The sequence below is a fragment of the Chiloscyllium punctatum genome, chromosome 24 (assembly GCF_047496795.1).
Source record: "Chiloscyllium punctatum isolate Juve2018m chromosome 24, sChiPun1.3, whole genome shotgun sequence".
NCBI classification, from domain to species: Eukaryota; Metazoa; Chordata; class Chondrichthyes; order Orectolobiformes; family Hemiscylliidae; genus Chiloscyllium; species Chiloscyllium punctatum.
Genome location: NC_092762.1, coordinates 71,368,408 through 71,394,289, shown reverse-complemented (window position 1 = coordinate 71,394,289; position 25,882 = coordinate 71,368,408). Strand labels below are relative to the sequence as shown.

The 25,882-nt window shown below is 40.1% G+C and overlaps 1 protein-coding gene across 2 annotated transcripts in view; it reads right to left on the bottom strand.

The window, feature by feature from the left end:
* The window catches only part of stk11 (serine/threonine kinase 11), a 137,455-nt gene that overhangs the window by 24,674 nt on the left and 86,899 nt on the right, over positions 1–25,882 (bottom strand). Inside the window, exon 9 of one of the 2 annotated variants that reach the window (XM_072594159.1) lies at positions 10,550–10,785. The exons of the other annotated variant lie outside the window; for it this stretch is intronic. Coding sequence (XP_072450260.1) covers positions 10,571–10,785 — 215 coding nt within the window. The 3' untranslated portion in view covers positions 10,550–10,570. The remainder of the gene's footprint in view (positions 1–10,549; positions 10,786–25,882) is intronic. 2 annotated transcript variants of the gene reach the window in all.

Below are 25,882 nucleotides of genomic sequence, written 5' to 3'. Positions count from 1 at the left end.
GAATTGAAGCCTTGGTCAATACTTCTCCACTATCTCTGGGCACCAAAATCAACTTCAACATTTCCACTATAAGCCTGGCTGGAAATATATTAACTTGTTGATTGCATGATTTGAAATAAAATATTAAAGGTTATGGATAAATCTCTCAGCTTAACCGAACCTATGAACTGGACTAGAAATTTTAAATTCTAGCTGGGCATGCAAACTAGCTGGGCCAGAGTTTATGCCAGATATGATAAATTAATCAATAAAGTTACTTCATCAGGTTACAGATAAAATTTGCATTAATCCCTGCACTTTAAGTATTTGGTTTTAGGCTCAATTTCTGCAGGTGTCCAGGTTTTGTGGAAAATCAGCCAGGAATGCTGAGTCTAGAGGAAATTAAGACATGAATAAGGATCTTAGCAGCAGATGGGCTGCAACAGGGGTGAAGTTAGTTAATGTTACAAAGGCGTTGCTGGGAAGAGCAAAGGGAGTCGGTGGCTTGGAAATGAAGTTGGGAGTATGGACAATAAACAATGGTTTTAATCTTAATATTTAATTAGAAGATTTCTTTTTCTTATTTCGCATTGAATGCCAGTTAAGCAGTGAGATAACTTAGAGACAGTGGAGGAACCTTGAGAACTGCTGTGGTAACATTAGACTAACACTCTACATTTAGATGATACCAAAGGGTAGGACATAGATAGATGAAAAAGATGAGAGAGCCACTTGACTGGAAGAGATGATGTGGGGCCAGGAAAGGATGTCATTGTAAGAGTTTATCTGCGACAATTAGATATGAGTGGGACCAAGTGAGAATAGCATGCCACAGTTGGACAGCATGGAGAGGTGGAGGAGGATGGCATGGTCAATTGTGTCAAAAGTTGCAGACAGGTTAAAAATGACAAGGATAGTTCACTTTTACATAGATGCAATTTGTGACTTTGAGAGAAAAGGGAAGGACGATAACACACAAAGACTATGGGGTCAAGGGTTGGCTTTTGGAGGAAAGAAGTCATGACAGAATTAAACCACAAAAATTTTTTTCAAGTCAGTTTCCCTTGGATTCACAGAAGCAAAGATTAGGGTCACATTAGCAAAATCTGCCAGTGAAAAGTAATAATGGTTTTACTAGGGATGAGAGCAAAGGTGAAGGGGAGGAGCGAGCACAGTCCAGCAATATTCAAATTATAGATACACATATCTAATGAGGAAGGTTAGATCGCTTGAAATAAATCTAACATTCTTCCTCAGGATAAAAATAAGACCTGTATCAAAGTACTGAATTCACAGAAGGTTATATCTTAAAGAACTACACATACAGAAAAGCATGCAAATTACTCCAAGCAACAGTTTTTCAGGTAATGAGGTGAAGAAAGTCAGTGCAGTAGTTTATGAATTATTCATGACAAGTCCAATATTTCTGATATCTCATGAAGGATGCATCATAAGGAGATAGATTTCACTAATCAACTCTGAAGTGAATAGTGTGAAGCACTGGATGGAATATTAACATCCTGATTTTCTCAGATGAAATTATAGTATGATTTTAGCCAAGACAAAAAAAAAGTGTTCTTACAGAAGTTAACATCAACCTTTCAGCAAAGCACAAACTCCAAAAATGCTACCTGTTCAAAAAGGGGTTAGTTCAATGAAATGTAAATGCTACAAACCTCACCAATCATGCTCTGATAAAACAGTTCTGATTGTCAGTTTGTTCAAAATCAAATACTGCTCAGGAGTAAAATAACAGGTAAACAGCACCAACATGTATGACATTCCTCCATTATATTTGCTATGAAAGGCAAATAGATTTTCTTTATTCATAAAGATGTGGGGTGTCATTGGTAGGTACTTGTTATCGATATATTAATTATTTGGGAAGGGAGAACTGCTTCTTGAACCACTCTAGTCCTTGCAGTAAAAGTTATCAGAATATTTGTTTGGTAGATAATTCTAGGATTTTTGTCCAACAATGAAGAAATAGCAATTGCAGAATAATGTGGTGATCACTGTGTTCTCACCGTTCTTGCCCTGGGTCATGAGTTTGAAAGATGCTGTCATATAAGCCTTAGCAAGCTGCTCGAGTGCATCGCCTGGATCATACACTCTGCAATCACATGCTGTCAGTGAGTGGTTGGAGTGAATGGGATTCCACCGAAGTAGACTGTTTGATTTGAATAGTGTCAAGCTTCTGGCGTGTTGTTGGCGCTGTGCTCATCAAGGCTTATGCAGAGTATTCCATTACATTCCTGTGCCTTGTAAATGGTGGATAGGCTTTGAGGAGTCAGTTGGAGATATTTGCTGCAGAATACCCAGTCTCAGACCTGTTCTTGTAGTCACAATATTTACACCACTCTTCTAGTTGTCTGCTCAATGGTATCCCCAAGAATGTTGGTGGTGAGCAATCTCACAACGGTAGTAACATTCAATCTCACTGCCTTGTTGGAGTTGGTCATTGCTTGCATCCTTCAAGTGATGCAGGTATAACTGGTTACATTTTCGGCCAAACCCGAACATAATTAGATCTTGCTGCAAGTGGACACAAGCTGGAAAGTTCAACTTTGTTTCTTTCTACACAGTTATTGCCCAAACCACTGATTTTTTTTTCCTTATTAACTGAGTTTATTTTAAAGGACACTAAATCAAAGCTTAAACTGTTTATTCTGATTGATTTGGAACGTTTAAATACACTACTTAAAATGAGCAGATTTTCTTAGCATTCATCAAATTGCTGTTGTATGATCATTAGATGTAAAAAGTGGCAACCATGCATACCTATATAGGTCACTGCAATGCTCAACATTAAAAAGTAAGTAATTTTTCAGAAATTATTTAAAAGATTGACTGAAAAGTCTAGATCAATTAAGGCAGTTGGAATACCAGAAAGATAATTAATTGGCTGGTACTGATAATGAAAAAGATTTACGGGTGCAGTTCAGAACTGAGAGAGAAATAGAGGAGTAAGATCACCAGTTACAGAATGACTGCAAGCTCCCAAAGACAGAGTTTTTAAACTGCTATCTACCAACAGACATCAAATTGTATTTTATTTACTTTGAAAAACTAAGTTCAAGTTAGACATTTGACAATAGCCCTACCCACTGAATGAATTTTTAAAACTCCAACTGCACAGTAGTGGGAAGACATACAGCCAAAGCTGTTTTAAATATAAACAGGATTTTACACCATATAACAGAAACACAGCATAGACATAAAGTGGTAATGTTATATATGAATTCAAAGCAATCAGGTGAGTAAATGTCACGTTAATCTTTATGATGGTTGCGGGGGGGGGGGGGGGTAGCGGGAGAAGAGTAAAAAAAAGTCTGAACTGAAAGCATTATGAAATCTTACTGCAGTAGGGGATAAATTTAAAAATCACAACACCAGGTTTATTTGGAAGTACTAGCTTTCAGAGTGCTGCTCCTTCATCAGGTAGCTTGCTGGACGATAACCTGGTGTTATGTGATTTTTAAACTTTGTCTACCCCAGTCCTACCCCAGCACCTCCACATCATGCAATAGGGAAGGCATTGGCTTAATGGTATTATTGCTGCATGATTAATCCAGAGACCCATGTCATGTTCTGGGGACCCTAGCTTGAATTTCATCTACGACAGAGGGTGATGTTTCAATTCAGTACAAAAATCTGGAATTAAGAGTCTAATGACGATCATGAATAAATCATTGCCGATTGTCAGAAAAAAAAAACCGATCTGGTTCACTAATGTCCTTTAGGGAGAGAAACTGCCATCTTTACTTGGCCTGGCCTACATGTGACTCCAGACCCACAACAATGTGGTTGACTCTTAACTGCCCGTTAGGGATAGGCAATAAATACTGGCCTAGCCAGCAAAACCCACATCTCATGAATTTAAAAAAAAATTGGAAGCCCCTAGTAGATCTGAATAAATGCAGTATATAATTTTATTCTACTTATCAAAAGAATACATTCCTCTGATAGTCATACAGCATCAGTCCAACTAGTTCATGCCAATCATGTTCCCAAACCAAACTAATCCTACTTGCTGTGCTAGAGCCCTATCTAAACCTTTCCTATTCATATACTTATCCAAGTGTCTTTTAAATATTGTAACTATACCTGCACCCACCACTTCCTCTGGCCGTTCATTCCACACATTTATCATTCCCTGTATAAAAAAGCTGCCCATGTCCTTTTTAAAATCTTCCTGCTCTCACTTTAAAAATATGCCCCCTAGTTTTAAACTCCTTCAACCTAGGTAAAAGACCCTTGCTTGCATCTTTTTTACATCTTCATCTTATCTGTTGTGGACCTAATTCAGCCACTTAAGGTCAAGGGAGTGCAATAAAGACTCTCAAGACTGAGTACTGATAGGAGAGGATTGTCCTTTTAGAGGATTGAAAGGATGAGTTTTCTAGTTTCTGGAGTTTAAAAGAATGAGGGGTGATCACATAAAATCCTTAAAAGGCTTGACGGGGCAATTTTCCCTTCACTGGAGAGTCTAAGAATAGGAATCAGTTTGAGATTTATCCATTTAAGACTAAAGTTAGGAGAGATTTGTTCATAGGGTTGTAAATCTTAGAATTCCTAATCTCAAGTGTTGTGGAAACAAGTTATTGAGTATGTTCAAGGCATCAAGGGATATGGGAATAGTGCAGGAATATACAGTTGATGTAGCAGTTCAGCCAAGATTGCATTGAAGGACAGAATGGCCTTCTCCTGCTCCTATTACTTGTGTTTTATATACAACTCATTAGTAAAGGCAACAATTAGAATGCAGCAGTCTAGTTTTGAATGTATTCTTTTAAGGGAAAAATCAAGGAGAAGGAAATTGTGCAGACAAGTTTCACCAAAATGATATCTGAAATGACAGGCTTTAGTTGTAAGAGGAAATTTAATAATTTTTTTATTATATACACCAACAAAAAAAACTGATAAAAAGGTGTTTGAAGTTACAAGCAGCTTTGACAGGATAATTTGGGAAATCCATGACTTGCTGCATGAATCAGCAACTGGGATGTACAAATTAAAGAGCAACTCCAAAAGAATGACAGGAGAAGTTACCCAGATGGTTGTTAGGACATATAATATTCTACAAGCAACAGTACTGAAAGCAATTGGTTTCCCTCCTGTTCTGTTTCAATTAAAAATGGATATGCTTCAAAAGTTTAATTTGTGCTTTCAAAATTAAAAAAAAAGATTTAGAATGCCTTGCATTCTATTTGTGCATTTCTCTGTCTCATTGACCACACACAAGTGAAATTAGCTGTGGCCTGTTCTGTAACCTTCTGGAATACAGTTATGGTCACCTAACGTAAGAAAGGATGTTTTGCATTGGAAGTATCAATTGATTTGTTGGATAAAAGTTTACCTTATGAGGAAAGGTTGAACAGGTTAGGCCCAAATCCACTGGAATTTAGAAGGAGAAGTGATCTTATTGAAACATTTAAAATCCTGAGGGCACCTGAAAGGGTGGTTGTGGAGCAGGAGTGAAAATGCTTTTTTCCCTCCTCAAGGGTAGTATTCCGTTCTCACTCACATTTATTAGATGACACAAGTCATGTACTAATAATACCTACTGTATTGTGTTGACACAGGGTATTTAGGCTCAATGAATCAGAATTCACTATCTCAGCAATTCTACGTCTTCTTAGATCCTACATAGTGATTTAAACTGTTCTCTCTCCTTTGTAGCCTTCCTCTCAAGCATCCTACCCTCCCCAGGCCCCTTAGACCCTCTTGTGACCCTTATTCTACCAATCTTACCCCTTGCATGGGGTAAAGCTTGGTAAATAGAACATAATGTGGGAAAATGTGAAGTTATCCACTTTGACAGGATAACAGAAGATCTGAATATTATTTAAATTGGGTAAAAACTGCAGAAAGCTGTAGCATAGTGGGATTTGGGTATCTTCATGCACAAATCACAAAAACCTAGCATCCAAATTTCAGCACGCATTAAGAAAGAAAATGATCACTTGACCATTATTTCAAGGGAATGCAATATAAAAATAAAGATGTCTTGCTAAAACTATACAAGGCACTAGACAGACCATAACTGAAGTAATGCAGAGAGTTTTGGCCCACTTATCAAAGGAAAGAATATAGTGGCATTGGAGGTTGTCCAGAGCAGGTTCAACAGATTGATTCCAGGCATGTAGAGATTATCTTAAAGGAGAGGTTAAGTAGGTTTGGGTTGTACCAATTAGCATTTAGAAGAATAAGAGGACACCTTATTGAAACATAAGATTCTTAGGGGCCTTGATAGGGTAAACGTGGAGAGGTTGTTTCCCCTTGTGGGAAAGTCTAGACCAGAGACACAATCTTAGGGTAAGGAGTTTCCCATTTAAGACAGAGATGTGAAAGACTTTTCTCTCTCCAAGGGCAGTCAGTTTGTGAAACTCATTACCACAGAAGACTGGGTCATCAAGTATATTCAAGGCTAAGACAGACAGATTTCTAATCAGAATAGAACGTTATGAAGATAAGATAGAAAAGTGGAGTAGAGGATAATCAAATCAGCATGATCTCACTGAATGGCTCAATGGGTCAAATGGTCTACTTCTGCTCCTACATCTTATGTACATATTATTCATTATTTAATTCAATCAAATTGGAGGATCATGTGTCATGGAAATCACCATGCCACAACAAACTGGTGTAAGTTTCCTTCTTAAATAAATTATATTCGCCTGGCACGTACTGTATGGCAAGATAATACACTCTTGTGCCAATGAAGTTAATTCAAATGACAAGTGATAATTTCACAGTACATAATGATAACTTGTAACTGATAATTAAAAATGAAACATACTTCTGTACTCATTCTAACCATTCCTTTTGTAAATCCTTTACCAGGATGTTGCCTGGAATGGAGAATAGGTCGTACGAGGATAGGTTGAGAGTGCTAGGCCTTTTCTCATTGGAACAGAGAAGGTTGAGGGGTGACTTGATAGAGGTTTATAAGATGATCAGGGGAATAGATAGAGTAGACAGTCAGAGACTTTCCCCCCCCCTCCCCCCCGAGAACAACAGAGTGTTACAAGGGGACATAAATTTAAGGTGAAGGGTGGAAGGTATAGGGGGGATGTCAAGGGTAGGTTCTTTACCCAGAGAGTGGTGGGGGCATGGAATGTGCTGCCTGTGGGAGTGGCAGAGTCAGAATCATTGGTGACCTTTAAGCGGCAATTGGATAGGTGCTTAAGCTAGGACAAATGTTCGGCACAACATCGTGGGTCGAAGAGCCTGTTCTGTGCTGTATTGTTCTATGTTCCATGTTCTAAATGCTTAAGTTGCTACAATTCAATATAATTTTCTAGAAGTAATTTACACCATGTTTAAAAAGTTAACTGTTCACCACTGATTAGTTTACATGGGTTTTGTTTAAACTTAATAGGTTAAAGCACAGGACTAAGCAAAAATATTTTAAGTTTCATTCCAAATAAATGACAACTTAAACTAAAAATCAAATTTTGTGGCAAGAGTTTGTTCCACAGTGGGGTCTTTTCATTGAGTTATGAATTCCTAGGTACTAGTTAAGCATTTGCATTGGGAAATCTATATTCATCACTTCATACAAAGTCTTTTCTCTGATCTCTGCATATACTTATTTATTGAGCTAATCTTGTTCGTCCAATGAACTATAATTTATCTTAAATCATAACTTTTAAAATTGAAATGTTTTGTACACAAGCATTGGATAGAACTACATAAAAACCTTAGGATCACTTATATATCTCTAAGTTGGTAGAAAAATAACATTCAAACTTTATACAATAGAACTTTAGTGGCCTGAAGGACATCTCACTAGTTATTTTTAAAATATAACCAAACGGTGTTTGCTTATGCTCTGGTGTTAAATTTCGGTTAATAAAAATTCAAGCTGTTCTTTGACATGTTTATGGAAAACAGTAAGTTGTTCCTAGATGTTCTAAAAAGCAGGTGCATTGACAAGCAGAGCTGATTTGCAAGACAATGGTCACAGTCAATTCAATATAGAAGTAATGCCAACAACAAAACCTGAAATGCAACATGTTACTGGTGATGATCCCCATAAATAAACAATAATCTTTGGAAAGATCAACACCTCAGTATATTCTTTTTCCCTGAAAAGCCTACGAAGAGATGAAAGACCCATAATTGTACCACGAGAAGTTGAAGAGTACTTGGATAAAGAGAGGACAATATTTTGTTCAAGAATCATAAGCGCTGTACATTTCAATGCACTACACATATACATGTTCTAAATTGTTACAAGAGTGGTTCCTTTCAGAATGCAACAGGATACTTTCAAACCTTTTATTCAATTTAATACAACACCTGCAACAACAAAAATACTAAGAAAAATTGATTATTTAAAATGTTAACCAAAATTTCTACAAAATTGGAGTCAGTAGTACTTTTGGGATTTAGGCTATCTGAACATACACGATACTGTTGTCACAGCACATCACTAGCAAAAGTTGGGTAAAAGGTTAAAGTTTTCATATTTTTGTACACTAATCAGCAACTGTGACAACTCTTCAGGAGGCACAATATAAACACATTGGTTTCACTATGGTTAATAAATATAAAGAAAAATAAAATACAATGGCATTTCTGTATGAAATCATACAAAACCAAAAAGTATTCATTTACAAATATGTTCCATTTAATTTAGTCTTTAAATATGGTTTTCAAAGCAGCTGTGAACTTTCAATCACCAACTATTTTCTACCAAAACTGTGGTTTGCTATACATTTTTCAACATACAAAAGTAATCATTAAAAAACTTTTATTTGCCAACTTCAAGGAGCAGCACGTCCTGGGTCTAGACAGGTTAGAGGCAGAATGGCTAGTTATTATTCTACTGCTAACAAACAGTCAAGTGCACCTACACACATGAAATAATAATGGAAAATCAAAAATTATTTTGTTCAGGTAGCACCAGCGCTATTGATTTGGTTTGAAAATGGACACTACAGCTGCACATTTATAACCAGCTGTAGTATAGCAGAATGGTAGTTCTTCCTTGGAGAATTGCAGAGACTGGATTTAGAATATGATTTAATAATTGTACCAATTTATAAAAGAATATGTTAGGAGGGAGGAGAGCAAGTAATAATTTAATGTTAAAAACATAAAACATCTAACGTACTGCTCCTTTAACAGGTTCAATTTTTAAAATTACAATCCTGTTTCACAAAATTAGAATTCAAAGGACAAAAGCTATGTAACATGGCAGTGTAGAGTCATTCCCACCAAAATACTACGGTTACATTCTTCAAATCCCAAAACAAATCAGTCAAATCTACCAACCACATGTACAATACACTCAAGATTTCTGGGTGATTGATGCAAAGCCTACAGGAGCAGAAAAGGCTGACATCATCAGTCTCATCTTGCATGTTAAAAATTAGTCCTGGAAGCTGCGCAGGAAACACCACTGCTGTCTGAGCCACCTAAGTATTCCTTGCAGTTCATTTCCTCAGACAGAACCCGAAGCTGACTCAGACATAAACCACAAATAAGGCAGGAACAATTCTCAGCGTGTACATGACACTATTATTTGAGATTGGGAAAGAGTTTAGCTTTCACTACAAGGCATAAATCTAATGGGAGCAGGTTGACTACCCATTATATGCACTGCTGGTGTTTTCTTTTACATAAACAACAAGGAGAATCAGGTGGGGTGATCCTTAACCAGCAGTTTTCCATCAAGCAGCGAAAATTAAAATCTATTCAACAATATCACAATTCTTGCTTTAAAAAGCAGCTCAATGTTAGACTGGCTACCTGCTATTAGGAGCTTTGAGGGACCACCAACCTCAAATGCTCTGACAAATCATTCAAGCTCTTTCAATACTAAGAATACTCTTTTTGCAGAAGAGGTTCTCAAAAGTACAGCAACTCTAAAGTGTAGGAAATTGCAAAAACAAAAGAGGGTGGGATGGTTACAAATATAACTAAATATGTATTGTAAAATATATATTATACTCATTAGCTGAACTTCACCTTCAGTGACATGAATGGGATTGCTACCCTTTATAAAAATGAACTGAAAAAGAAGTATGTCCTTCTGTCACACAAGTCTAGTATGTTTACAGAAAAATAAATCACTTTCAAGTATATATAAAAAAACAGTAACAGAGGCTGTTTTCTAAATAACTGAACAAAGTTTATATGACAATAATCACCCAGCGCAAAATAGGAGTGACCTACCATATTTTTTTGGGAAGCTTTAATGTCTTGATCATATCATATCACAACATTAAGTCTGTAATACGAATATGGCATCTGGTGACTTCTTGTTGGGTTTCCATTCAACTACAGTTCAATTTTACCCAATTTTTATTATGTTTGAACTGGAAGAGTATAGTTTAAAGCAATCTGTCACACTATGAAGTGACAGTAAAGAAAGTCATGTTCACTAATATAGTCATATCTCACAGAGACTAATGACTGGCCCTATTCGATTGCTATGAATCAATGCAAAGTCTCTATTCCTTAACAAACTTATATACACAATTGGACTGTCACATTAAAGTGTGCACTTCGATAGTGTCCAGTTCAAATATAATTTAATGGAAGCTCCAGTACATACCACACAGAGTTTACAGATGGGTCATTGCTGTTTACATGCAGAGAGTTTCCGAATTTTGCTGCTACTGGTGGAGGCTTTGCGGGATGGATTGGAAGAAGAGCTTGACCTCCGTTCATTTTTGACCTTGCTGTTAAACTGTCCTGCCTCTGTGCCATTCATGCACACTGTTTTGTGGCTGCCTTTGCTCCTGTTTTGGCCGTTTTGCTCAATTTCTTCTTCAGGCACCTGCACCTGTCCTGTGGAAATAATAGATTTTTTTTTGAGAACTGAGAAGTAATTCCAGGTGGCTTTTTATTTCCCCATGGGCAGAAAATACCCGCCCCATTAAAAAAAACACTATTAGATGGATCAGCCTATTAGGCACAGCATTTGGGACCAAGGACCTTGAAAGGACCACCTACAGCAAAGCCATATTCTTGATAAGCAGCCCAGATGGGTGGAAATCTGAAAGCTTGCTCAATTAGGCAAATAGTTTTGAACTGCTAACTGGCTAGGCATTTTTCGAAAAAAATATTAAAACCTTGTAGTCAAAGTGAGTATCTAAAAAAAATTCATACAATTCTATGGTTGCTACCTAATAGCAGTTACAGCTATGCTAGGTATGAGCAGCTCAGCAAGTGTGGGGTCATTTTCTAGACATTTGTACTCTTGCATTTCGCAATCACTAAACAAAGCCACTGAGATAACTAATCTTCTTTAAAGTTACTTTCTCTCACCATTTGTTCTTAGAAGGAAGTAAATTTCACAACTAAACTAAAGCTATCATGCCAAAATTAACAAAGACAAGTTTATTTATAACTAAGGTGCTGTCAAAAGCTACAAGACATGGCAAGAGATGTGGAAGTGGATTTTCAACACGGCCCCAAGATATAAAATTATAATTAAGGATTTGTGCAGCCATCTATAGACATACAATAATACTAATTTCAAGTGAAAACAATGGAAATTGAATTGACTGGTTCTTGTAACAAATTTGGACAACAATTTAAAAATTTACCCTCACATATTCATAAGTCAGAATAGCCCTTTCCAAAACGTTTTCTTTACACTGCTTGACAAGACTGTCAGGTTTTGAATGTTTTTAGGGTTAAGTACAAATAGAATGATTCTAAGTCAACCTAAATTGTGGGAGATTTGGTTTTGCAAAATTGAATGAAAGTACTGAAAAGAGTGCAAACATATAAAAACAAAATCAATAGTATTACAGCTCTCAATCACTCGAGATCAAAGATACAACAATGTACCACTGCATAAGACATTTTTTAAAAAGCAACCATACTGGCAAGGCCATCCTTAGTTTATTCAGTTCTTGAGAACATTGAGATGTTCATAATGGGCATTCCAGAACAGTTTGTATACTTGCTGACAGTCTTCCACCGCACGTTATTCACATGTAGACTATTTACACAGGATCTAATAACATTTGGAAGAAACTGCCCTCATCAGCAAACATTGTTCCCCTTACTTAAAGACTGGCAGTATTCATAAAGCAGGTTAAATGGTCTTAAGTATGTAGATGGACCTGGACGGTTGTTTTTGGAAAGATGGTGATAGATTACATAAATACAACAGAAAAGCTAAGATCTTATAACGAACTGAGTACAATATTTGTCCAAAAGAAATGTGAAAATCAGTTTGGTGATGATATTTGTGCCATTCAGGATCCAGTGTCCATAGTATTACTTTTTTTCTAATTCACTTGCGGGATGTTGGCATTGCTGACTAGCCAATTTTTACTGCCTGTCCCTGGTTGCCCTCAACAAAGTGGTGGTGAGCTGCCCTCTTGAATCGCTGCAGTCCATGTGTTGTACGTCAACCCACAATTCTCTTAGGGAGGGAATTCCAAGTTTTGACCCAGTGACAGTGAAGGACCAGTGATACATTTCCAAGTCAGGATTAGAAGTGGCTTGGAGGGGAACTTGTAGGATCAGTGGTGTTCCTTGTCCTTCTTGATGGAAGTGGTCATGGATTTAGAAAGTACCGTCTAAAGATATTTGGTGAATTCCTGCAGTGCATCTTCTAGATAATACACAATGCTGCGACTGAGCATTGGTGGTAGAGTGTGGTTGCTTATGGATTTGATAGCAATCAACCACACCACTTTGTCCTGGATGGTTCCAAGCTTCTGGAGTGTTGTTGGAGCCAGAACCACCCATGCAACTGAAGTATACCATCACACTGCTGATTTATGTTTTATAGATCGTTGGACAGGCTTCAGGAAATAAGGTGGTGAGTTACTCACCACAGTATTCCTAGCCTCTGACTTGCTCTTGTAGCCACAGTGTTTATGTGGGAAGTCCAGTCAGGTTTCTGGTCAATGGTACCCCCAGGATGCTGATTGCTTGGGGAACTCAGTGATGGTATTGCCATTGAATGTCAAGGGTGGTGGATAGATTGTCTCTTATTGGTGATGGTCATAGCCTGGGATTTGTGTATTGCGACTTACTACTTGCCAGCCCAAGTCTAGATTTGGTCCAGATCTTGTTGCATTTGAACTTGAACTGTTTCAATATCTGAATAGTCACTGAACATTATGCTATCAGTGAACACCCCTACTTCTGACTTTATGATGAAGGGAAGGTCACTCATGAAGCAGCTGAAGATGGCTGGGCCTAGGACACTTCTTTGAGGAACTCCAGCAGAGGGGCCCTGGTGCTAAGATAACTGAACTCCAACAACCATGACAATGCCAGGTATGACTGCAACCAACGGAGAGTTCACCCTTAATATCTATTGATTCCAGCTTTGTTAGGGCTCCTTGATGCCATACTCAGTCAACTTGCTGCCTAGATATCAAGGGCTGTCACTCTCACCTCACCTCTGAAATTCAGCTCTTTTGTTCATGTTTGAGCCAAGGCTGTAACAAGGTCAGGAGCTGAATAGCCCTGGCGGAACTCACACTGTATTTTGGTGAACAGGTTATTGCTGAGTAGGTGCTGCGTGATAGCACTGCTAGCGACACTTCATCACTTTACCAATAACCAAGAGTAGACTGATGGGGCAGTATTTGACAGGGTTGGATTTGTCCTGCTTTGGTGTACAGAAATTTTCAACATGGTCAGGTAGATGCCAGTGTTATAAGTATACTGGAAGAGCACGACTAGAAGAGGGTCAAGTTCTGGAGCACAAGTCTTCAATACTATTGCCAGAATGCTGTCAGTGCCCACAACTTTAGCAGCATCCAGAACCTGCAATCAATTCATTATGTCATGCGAAGTGGATTGAATCGATTGAAGACTGGTATCTGTGATGCTGGGGACCATGACAGAAGGCTGAGATGGATCACCCACACAGCATTTCTGGATGAAAACTGTTACAACTGCTTCAACATTATCTTTTACAATCTTGTGTTGGGCTCTTCCATCATTGAGGATGGGCATATTTGTGGAGCCTTCTCTAGTACGTTATTTAATCGTCCACCATCATCCACAACTGGGTATGGCAGGACTGCAGAGCTTAGATACGATTGATCAATTATTGGATTGCTTAGGTCTGCATTTCACTTCTGTTTGGCATGTAAGTAATCCTGTTTGGTAGCTTCACCAGGTTGACATTCATTTTCAGGTATGCTCTCCTGTATACTCCATGGAACCAGGGTTGATCCCCTGTCTTGAAAAGTATGGTGCTGGAAAAGCACAGCAGGCCAGGCAACATCCGAGGAGCAGGAGGATCAACGTTTCAGGCATAAGCCCTTCTTCAGGAATGAAGCTGGTGTGCCAAGTGGGCTGAGATAAAAGGTGGGGGGTGAGGGAGGAATTTGGGGGAGAGGTGCTGGGAATACGATAGGTGGAAGGAGGTGAGGGGGAGGGTGAGATCCGAAGAGGGGGTGGGGGCGGAGAGATCGGGAAGAGGATTACAGGTCAAGAGGACGGTGCTGAATTGGGGGGTTGGGACTGAGATAAGGTGGGGGGAGGGGAAATGAAGAAGCTGGAGAAATCTACGTTCTTCGCGCGTGGTTGGAGGGTTCCCAGGTGGAAGTTGAGGGGCTCTTCCTCCAGGCATCGTGTGGCCAGGGTCTGGTGATGGAGAAGGCCAAGGACCTGCATGTCCTTGGCAGAATGGGAGGGGGAGTTAAAGTGTTCAGCCACGGGGCGGTTGGGTTGGTTGGTGCGGGTGTCCCAGAAACGTTCTGCAAGTAGGCGGCCTGTCTCCCCAATGTAGAGGAGACCATGTCGGGTGCAGTGGATACAGTAAATGATGTGTGTGGAGGTGCAAGTGAATTTGAGATGGATATGGAAGGATCCACTGGGGCCTTGGAGGGAGGTGTGGACGCAAGTTTTGCACTTCTTGCGGTTGCAGGGGAAGGTGCCGGGAGTGGAGATTGGGTTGGTGGGTGGGGGGTGGACCTGACGAGGGAGTCGTGGAGGGAGTGGTCTCTTCGGAACACTGATAGGGGTGGGGAGGGAAATATATCCCTGGTGGTGTGGTCTGTTTAGAGGTGGCAGAAATAACGGAGGATGATACGATGTATCCGGAGGTTGGTGGGGTGGAAGGTGAGGACCAGTGAGGTTCTGTCCTGGTGGCGATTAGAGGGGCGGGGATCAAGGGCGGAGGTGCAGGAAGTGGAGGGGAAGTGGAGGGGAAGTGGAGGAGATGCAGAGGAGAGCATCGTCAACCACGTCGGAGGAGAAATTGCGGTCTTTGAAGAAGGAGGCCATCTGGGTTGTTCAGTAGTAGAATTGGTCCTCCTGAGAGCAGATGCGGCGGAGGCGAAGGAATTGGGAATATGGGATGGCGTTTTTACACGGGGCAGGGTGGGAGGTGGTGTAATCTAGGTAGCTGTGGGAGTTGGTCAGTTTGTAGTAAAATGTCTGTGTTGAGTCGGTCGCCCGAGATAGAAATGGAGAGGTCTAGGAAGGGGAGGGAGAAGTCTTAGACGGTCCAGGTAAATTTGAGGTCGGGGTGGAAGGTGTTAGTAAAGTGGATGAACTGTTCAACCTCCTCGTGGGAGCACAAGGTAGCGATAATACAATCATCGATGTAGTGGAGGAAAAAGTGGGGGATGGTGCCAGTGTAGCTGTAGAAGATAGACTGTTCCACATATCCGATGAAGAGGCAGGCATAGCAGGGGCCCATGCGGGTGTCCATGGCTACTCCTTTGGTTTGGAGGAAGTGGGAGGATTGGAAAGAGAAGTTGTTAAGAGTGAGGATCAGTTCAGTCAGTCGAAGGAGGGTGTCAATGGAAGGGTACTGGTTGGGGTCAGCGGGAGAGGAAGAAGCAGAGGGCTTGGAGGCCTTCATGATGGCGGATGGAAGTGTATAGGGACTGGATGCCCATCATGAAGATAAGGCGTTGGGGGCCGGAGAAGTGAAAATCATGGAGGTGGAGGAGGGCGTGGGTGGTCTCCCGAACGTAGGTGGGGAGTTCTTCGACTGAGGGGGACAGGACGATGTCGAGGTATGCAGAGATGAGTTCGGTGGGGCAGGAGCAGGCTGAGATAATGGGTCAGCCGGGGCAGTCAGGTTTGTGGATTTTGGGCAGGAGGTAGAAACGGGCGGAACGGGGTTGTGGGACTATGAGGTTGGAGGCGGTGGATGGGAGATCCCCTGAGGTGATGAGGTTATGGATGGTCTGGGAGATGATGGTTTGGTGGTCGGAGGTCACGGTCAAGGGGGCAGTAGGAGGTGGTGTCCGCAAGTTGGTGTCTAGCTTCAGCGGTGTAAAAATCGGTGCGCCAAACTACCACTGCGCCTCCCTTGTCTGCCGGTTTGATGGTGAGGTTGGGGTTGGAGCGGAGGGAGAGGAGGGCTGCACGTTGTGAGGGTGAGAGGTTGGAGTGGGTGAGAGGGGTGGACAGATTGAGGTGGTCAATGTCGCGGCGGCAGTTGGATATGAAGAGACCCCCTAGTTGATCTCCTGTCTTGACAGCAATGCCAGGCCATGAGGTTGCAGATTGTACTGGACAACAGTTCTGCTGCTGTTGATGATGCACACTGCCCGATTGATGTCCAGTCTTGAATTGCTAGATCTGTTTGTAGTTTGTTCATTTAGGACAGTGATAGTACTGCACAACCCGATGAAGGGTATTCTCAATTTGAAGACAGGACTTTGTCTCCACAAGAACTGCGAGGTGGTCACTCTTACTGATACTGCCAAGGACAGGTGAATCTGCGACTGCCAGATTGGCAAGATGAGGTCAAGTATTTTTTTCCCTCTGGTTAGTTCTCTCACCACCTGATGCAGACCCAGTCTAGATCCTTTACTATCTGACTAGTTTAATCAATCGTATTGCTGCTGAGCCAATCTTGGTGGTGGACATTGAAGTCCTCCAACCAGAGCACATTTTGTGCCCTTGCCACCCTCAATGCTTCCTCTAAGTGCTGTTCAACATGGAGAAGTACTGATTCATCAGCTAAGGGAGGAAGGTACGGAATTAGAAAGAGGTTTCCTTGCCCATCTTTAACCTGGTGCCATGAGATTTTTTTTGGAGGCCCAGAGTCAATGTTGAGGACTCCCAGGGCAACTGCCTCCTAACTATATAACACTTGCTGCCACCTCTGCCAGGTCTGAATTACAAATGGGGCACGATGTATCCAGGAATGGTGCTCGTGGTCTCTGGGACATTGTTTGTATGGTATGATTCCATGAGCATGTTTGACTAGTCTGTGAAACAGCTCTCCCAATTTTGGCAAAGCTCCGGACGTTAGCAAGGAAAATTCTGCACTTTGTCATTTCCAGCGCCTAGATCAACGCCAGGTTGTTCATCCAGTTTAATTTTTTTGTTGAGACTTCAAAGCGATTGATACAACTGAGGGGTTTGCTAGACCATTTCAGAGGGCAGTTGAGAGTCAATCACATTGCTATGGATCTATAATCACACACGGCAGATGGTAGAATTTGAATTCCGGTTCCCCAGAACATTAGCTGAGTTTCTGGATTAACATTCTAGCAATAATACCACTCGGCCATCACCTTCACACTCACCTTGCAGAAACCGGCAGGTGAGTAGTAGTTTAAAATAAAATCATTCAGACGATTTAATCCCTAGATACAGAGGGACTGCGTCCCCTGGCTGAAGAGTCTCGAATTAGGGGTCATGACTTCAGGATAATATGCAATTATTTTGAAAATGTTAAAAGAAATTTCTTTACAGTCTTGCCAATCTTTGGAATTCTTTAGTGAAGAATGCTGTGGATGGTCAGTTACTAAGTGTATGCAGGATGTAAGTTAATAGATTCTTTGGCATTAAGAGAATCAAGGGACATATGGACACGGCAGGAAAGCAGAGCTGACGTTCAAAAGCTTGACCATGATTTTATGGAATAGCAAGGCAGGCTCAAGGGATGAAGACCAGATCACGTGCTTATTTAATAAATTCTAGCAGCTTTTGTCCCACACAGAACCAGCGTCTTTAATTATAACTTGCTGTAGTAAGCAGGTAGTAAGCATATTGACCTAAACACAGTCGGCTCCTTCATTAAGTATTGCTGATGAGAATCAGAGGAGGTAATCAGGGTCTGACTACAATTTTTTTCCACTTGTCAGAGTTAAATATCATTTTGCCTTTCCTGTCAGATGAACATCGAACAATACAGCGCAGAACAGGCCCTTCGGCCCTCAATGTTGCGGCGACCTGTGAACTATTCTCAGCTCGTCCCCCAACACTATCCCATCATTATCCATGTGCTTATCCAACGATTACTTAAATCTCCCTAAAGTGGCTGAGTTAACTACATTGGCAGGTAGGGCATTTCACACCCTTACCACCCTGAGTAAAGAACCTGCCTCTGACATCTATCTTAAATCTATCACCCCTCAATTTGTAGTTATGCCCCCTTGTACAAGCAACGTCATCATCCTAGGAAAAAGACTTTCACTGTCTACCCTATCTAATCCTCTGATCATCTTGTATGTCTCTATCAAATCCTCTCTCAGCCTTCTTCTTTTCAATGAGAACAGACCCAAGTCTCTCAGCCTTTCCTCATAAAGCCATCCCACCAGACCAGGCAACATCTTGGTAAATCTACTCTGCACCTTTTCCAATGCTTCCACATCCTTCCCGAAATATGGCAACTAGAACTGTACACAATATTCCAAGTGCGACCACACTAGCATTTTGTATAGTCACAGCATGATATTGCGGCTCCGGAACTCAATCCCTCTACCACTGAAACCTAACACACTGTATGCATTCTTAACAGCACTATCAACCTCGGTAGCAAGGATTCAAACCAAAAGGATGCCATTTCAGAAGAGTATAAAGGCTGTGGGAGTATACTTAAGAGGGAAATCAGGAGGGCAAAAAGGGGACATGGGATAGCTTTGGCAAACAGGGTTAAGGAGAATCCAAAGGGTTTTCACAAACACATTAAGGACAAAAGGGTAACTAGGGAGCGTATAGGGCCCCTCAAAGATCAGGAAGGCAGCCTTTGTGTGGAGCTGCAGGAGATGGGGGAAGATACTAAATGAGTATTTTGCATCAGTGTTTACTATGGAGAAGGACATGGAATATATAGAATGTGGGGAAATAGATGACGACATCTTGAAAAATGTCCTATATTACAAAGCAGGAACTACTGGATGTCTTGAAATGCATAAATCCCCAGGGCCTGATCAGGAGTACCCTAGAACTCTGTGGGAAGCTAGGTAAGTGATTGCTGGGTGCCTTGCTGAGATATTTGTATCATCGATAGTCACAGGTGAGGTGCCGGAAGACTGGAGGTTGGCTAATGCGGTACCATTATTTAAGAAAGGTGGTAAGGACAAGCAAAGGAACTATAGAGCCGTGAACCTGATGTTGGTGGTGGGCAGGTTGTTGGAGGAAATACAGACAGACAGGATTTACATGTATTTGGAAAGGCACGGAGTGATTAGGGATTGTCAACATGGCTTTGTGTGTGGGAAATCATCTCACGAAATTGAGTGTTTTGAAAAAGTAATAAAAAAGATTGTTGAGGGCAGAGCAGTGGACATGATCTATATGGACTTCAGTAATGTGTTTAACAAGGTTCCCTATGGGAGACTGGTTAGCAAGGTTAGATCTCATGGAATGCAGGGAGAACTAGCTATTTGAATACAGAACTGGCTTGCAGGTAGAAGACAGAGGGTGGTGGTGGAGGGTTGCTTTTCAGACTGGAGGCCTGTGACTAGTGGAGTGCCACAAGGATCGATACTGGGTCCACTACTTTTCATCATTTTTTTAATGATTTGGATAGAAACACAGGAGGTATAGTTAATAAGTTTGCAGATAACACCAAAATTGGAAGCGTAGTGTACAGCAAAGAAGGTTACCTCAGATTACAACAGGGTCTTGATCAGGTGAGCCAATGGACTGAGGAGTGGCAGATGGGGTTTAATTTAGATAAACGTGAGGTGCTGCATTTTGGGAAAGCAAATCTTAGCAGGATTTATACACTTAATAAGGTCCTAGGGAATGTTGCTGAACAAAGAGATCTGGGGTACAGATTCGTAGCTCCTTGAAAGTACAGTCATAGGTAGGTAGGATAGTAAAAGTAGCGTTTGGTCAGAACATCGAGTGTAGGAGATGGAAGGTCATGTTGCGATGTTGCTTAGTGGTTAGGCCACTCTTGGAATATTGTGTGCAATTCTGGTCTCCATCTTATCAGAAGGATGTTGTGAAACATGAAAGGGTTCAGAAAGATTTAAGAGGATGTTGCCAGAGTTAGAGGATTGAGCTATAGGGAGAGACTGAGTAGGCTGGGACTGTTTTCCCTGGAGCTTCGGAGGCTGAGGGGTGACCTCAGAAGTTTATAAAATCATGAGGGGCATGGATAGGATAAATAGACAAGTCTTTTGCCTAGGTGGCGGGTGGGGGGGGGGGGGAGGGAGGTGTTCAAAGCTGGAGGGCATAGGTTTAGGTGAGATGGGAAGGATATAAAGGGGACCTAACTTTTTCAGGCAGAGTGGTGCACGTATGGAATGAGCTGCCAGAGGAAGTGGTGGTAGCTGGTACAACTGCAACATTTAAACTGGATGGGTATATGAAAATGAAGGCTTTAGAAGGATACGGGCCAAGTGTTGGCAAATGGATCTAGATTAGGTTGGTATATCTGGTCAGCATGGACGAGTTGGACTGAAGAGTCTGTTTCCATGCTGTACCTCTCTATGACCTGTTCTGATCTTTCTAGTACCTTTGCCCCATGACTAGATTTGTAGCTTTGATTTCAGCCAGAAATAAAAAATGCATATGAAACAATTTTCAAAAATTGTGTGTATTTTAATTCAAGAAAAAGAAAGGCTAGTGATTTCAGTAAGCTAGTCTTTATATACTGTTGATAACCTTCAATTCTTATCACAAAAAAAGTATCACTCATTCAATCTGGTAAAGAAATACAATTACAATGTTTACTTCAGGGAAATAAGATTTAAATCCTAATATGCACATGGATAAATGTTATTAGTTAATTTAAAAAACACAAGTTTATAATGACGCATTCTTAGTCACCCAGTTGCTTGCCCAGCAATTTACTTTGCTATTTCCAATCAATAACTTGTGCAACATATGGGATTAAGAGAAATTGTTTAATTACACAGCAGCTTTCTTAAAATAAAAAAGTGTTCTATTTACTTGTGAACATCAGATTGTGAGAATTTCTAAACCAAAAAAATTCTAAAATTCATTAATAGAAAACAAGAGTAAATGAAATTGGTAACTAAGTTTCTTGCTCACATTCAAGTTAAACAATAGGGAACTTAATGAAGACTGTACTGTGATTAAGTTTCAAGCATCAACCACTGCAAATTGGATTCCATATTGTCAATATAAGTGAGAAAAAAGATAATCTAACTCTAGTCCTGAGCCTCTAAACATTTAATAAGTATTTATGGTGAAAAACAATGTAATGATTAACAATATAATAATTATCCAGTATCATTTAACTTTTAGCCATGCAATCTGCTGTAGAAGATCTTTGTTGGAGAAACAGCTTTACCCTATGCACAACTGTTTCAATCTTCTAAAGAAGAATAAAGTTGAATTTACTGTCAGGGAAACATATATAGCTTTAAAATATAGAGTACAAGACAAAAAAAAGACTTTGCTCTTTCTGGGTAGAACCTTAAGCCCTCTGAAAGATTTCAGGTCTCAAGGTACAGAAGTGCTCAAACACCAGGCCAGATCACAGTTTACCATCTTATTAAAGTTGGTAAATGGGCTATCAATACCGAGGGGCAAATTAGAGGGCCCCAGAGGGAGAGGTAAGTGCTGCTTGCTGTGTGATAGAAAACAGCAATATATATTCAAGTTTGTCCACATTTATTAATTCTTCAGCCAGAAAATACCGCTTTTTGATTAATGTAACATTGCTGGCAGCTAATACCAATACAATAACAAAAAGAAAACCTGTTTTCTTATCTTTCAACCTAAATTTTCAAGATGGCTAGAAATTAAGAGATATGACATTATCTATGCAATAGCATTTCAACTGAATGTTACTTTGCATTCAAAAGTTATAAACTTACCTTTGCTAGAGTTCAGGTTGAAAATGTAATGAACACAGTTGTTCATTTACGTAATGGTATGGTTAAACCACCTAGCTTGCTTCATATTTCTTAGTCTATGCAATATTCATTCTTACATCACTGAACCTATCCACTCTAAATATTCCACTAACAATTCATAAACATCTTGCAGATTTTATGCATCCTGTGCACAATCTTCATTTCTCCTACCACAAGGTTTAAACCATTAAGGGTAGATTTTCATCTGGGTATTTTCATAGGGAAATATATATCAAGTTGTTTTATCACTCAAAATTTTTTTTTTTTTTAAATGGCCATACTGTTTTTCCAAACAGCAAATGAAATTTTCTTAGATCCTGAGCACAGTTCTTGCCACTGTTTTATGCCCTTTTCAGCCAATCAGATCTTCATTAGCCTTTGTAATTGTATAACGCCTTTCGTTAATTTTATGCTCTCATTTCTTTTGTTGACTATAGTTCTTTGATTATACAACTATTTTTTTCTTTTAAAGGTTTGCTCAGGTCTTTTACCAAATACATTTTTCTAAACTACTACGCTCATCTACAGTTTTAAGCATAAGCAACTTATTGTGGTTAATTTATGTCTCCCTGCAAAGTCAGTTTTTACTCAGAATTCCATCGAGTTAATAGGGCACGAATGAACCACTCAATACAAATTACCTGTGCTCTACATGCCACTTCCCAACCTTCACATAAACTTAGGACATGGCCTTTCATTCCATTCTCTCTCCTGTAACTATTGAGTCAGAGTCAAGAGTTCCTTTAAATACATGTGCTGTTTACCTCAACCCCTTATGACAGCATATTCCACATTCATAGAACTCTCTGGGTGAGGAGGTTTCTACTGAAATTCTATAATTAAAATTACAAAAATCAGATCGTCCATCAGTCACCTCAGCCTTTCCTGGCAAATATTTCCTTGTCAACTACTTTTACACATTCTCTAGTACCTCTATATTCTTTTCTCATAATCTGAAGGCTTGATCTAATTTTAAAATCTTAAGTTTGCGTGTCATTTTTCTCCCTCAAACCTAATATCAATTCCAATCATATGATGGTCACTTAAAATTTATGACAAAAAAGAAAGCACTGCTTTTCAGTAGATTTAATATGCAATTGAGTACGGTGCAAAGGGTTTAACTAGCCATGTAAGGCATACTTATTTATTTTTAAAGAGAACAGTGAACCCAGGTAAGTTCCTTCCAAAAGGTAACAATAATTCCAATTTGCATAATAGTGTCAATTAAAGAATTCTTGAACATCTGCAAGTGATAGTTATTTCAGATAATTCAACAGTAAACCAGTGAAACTAGCCACCATAGATTAATTACATACTCAAAATTATGTACTCAAAATATAAGACAACAAAACAACTACAACGGCTAAAACTGCTAAATACAGAAACATAGAAAACAGAAACAGAAATACGTCATCCAGCTCTCTGAGCCTGCTTTATTGCTCAATGTGATCATGGATTAGATTAGATTACTTAGTGTGGAAACAGGCCCTTCGGCCCAACAAGTCCACACCGACCCGCCGAAGCGCAACCCACCCAGACTCATTCCCCTACATTTACCCCTACCCCTAACACTACTGGCAATTTAGCATGGCCAATTCACCTAACCTGCACATTTTTTGGACTGTGGGAGGAAACCGGAGCACCCGGAGGAAACCCACGCAGACACGGGGAGAATGTGCAAACTCCACACGGTCAGTCAGTCGCCTGAGGCAGGAATTGAACCCAGGTCTCTGGCACTGTGAGGCAGCAGTGCTAACCACTGTGCCACCGTGCCGCCCATGGCCAGTTTTGGCTTATCCCCAAAACCTTTGATCCCTTTGACCCCAAGAACTACATCTAACTCCTTCATGAAACATTCCATGTCTTGGCTTCAACTGCTCACCCAAGACTCACCATTTTCTGGGTGAGTACATTTCTCCTCCTAAAAGCCAATCCTGTATTCTTAAACTGTGACTCCAATTCTGCACTTCCATTGGTTGAAAATATCCTTTATGCTTACACTGACTAGTTTAATTAGAATTTCATAGGCTTCTATGAAATCCCTTTCGTTCTTCTAAACTCCAGTGAATATAGTCCTAAGTTATCCAATCACTCTTGGTATAAGAGTCCTCCTATTCCAGGAATTTTTTTTTTAAAAAACCCTTTGTTGCTCCCCCTCCATAGCCATAATATCTTTCCTTAACTAATGAGAGTGGGGTATGGTCTCACTATGGCCCTATAAAGCCGTGACAAGGGAAGCCTGCTCCTACATTCCAATCATCTTGCTATGAAAGTCAACATGTTACTTGTACAAGGACACTCCGGTCTCGTTGCATCGCCCCCCCCTTTCCCAATCTATTGCCATCCAGATAATAACCTGCCTTCTTGGTTTTGCTACCAAAGTGGATAACCACACGTTTAGCTTTATTATATTTCATCTGCTATGCATTTGCCCACTCAGTCAACTTGCCCAAATCAGTGAAGTATCTTTGCATCCTCCTCAAAGTTCGCCCTCCCATCCAGTTTTGTGTCATCTACAAACTTACGAGACATTACATTTAGTGCCCCAATCTCAATCATTAATATATGTTGTGAATAGCTCAGGTCCTAGAACCTATTTCCACGATAACCCACTAATGACTGCCTCCCATTTGGAAAAAAAGAGATGTTTATTCCAATCATGTGTTTCCTGCCAGTTCTCTATCTATGTCAATACTCTAATCTGAATCCCATGCGCTTTAATTTTACATGCGGATCTCTTATGAGGGGTCTTATAGAAAGCATTCTGAAAGTTCAAATACATTACATCCACTGGCTTCCCCTTATCAACTTTACAAGTTACAGCCTCAAAAAATTAAGGAGATTTGTCAAGCAGGATTTCCCTTTTGTAAAACCATGCTCTCTCCGATTCTGTACTGCTTTCCAAGTGCTTTGCTCTTAAATCCTTTATAATGGACTATAGCATTGTGTCACTGTTAGTGTAAGACTAACTAGGCTATAAAAGTACAGCAGGTCAGCAGCATTTGAGCAGCAGGAGAGTCGACGTTTTGAACATAAGCTCTAAAGAGCTTATGTTCAAAACATCGATTTGCCTGCTCCTTGGATGGTGCCTGACTGGCTGCGGTTTTCCAGCACCACAGTCTTCAACTCTGATCTCCAGCATCTGCAGTCCTCACTTTCTCCTAACGAGGCTATAATTCGGTTTGCTTTCAGCACCTTTTTCACAAAAAATAACGGGATTGCATTGACTTCCTTCCAATCCATAGGAACTGCTCTAGAAAGTATAGAATCTTAAATGATAACTAACGCATCCACTATTCCTGCGCTGACTTTAAGTATTTGGGGACATAGATTACCGGACCCTGGAAATTTAATCAATCTTTAATCCCATCAATATCCCCAGCACAATTTTCCAATTAATACAGATTTCCTTCAGTTCCTCCCTAGCTCTAGATGCCACACTCCTCAACATTTTTTGAGACATTGTTTGTCTCCTCCTTTGTGAAGGCAGAACCAAAATATACATTTAATTGGTCTGCCATCTCTCTCTGTTCTTCATTATAGCTTCCCCTGTTTCTGACTATCATGGACTTGTGACTTAAATAATATTTTTTCCTGCATGTACGTTTGAAGTTTGCGATAATTTTTTAATGTTCTCTGTAAGCTTACTCTTACATGCTATTTTCCCTTGTATTCCACTTCCTTGAATCTAATACTACCATTAATTTCCATTGTTAGCCATGGTTAGGCTACCTTTCCCATTTCACCTTTGTGCCAGACAGGAATGAACTATTTTTGCAATTTATTTATGCATTCTTTAAATCTTTACCATTGTTTATGTACCAATAGCACTTTAAGTAATGTTCTCCAATTTACCATAGCCAGCTTGTGCC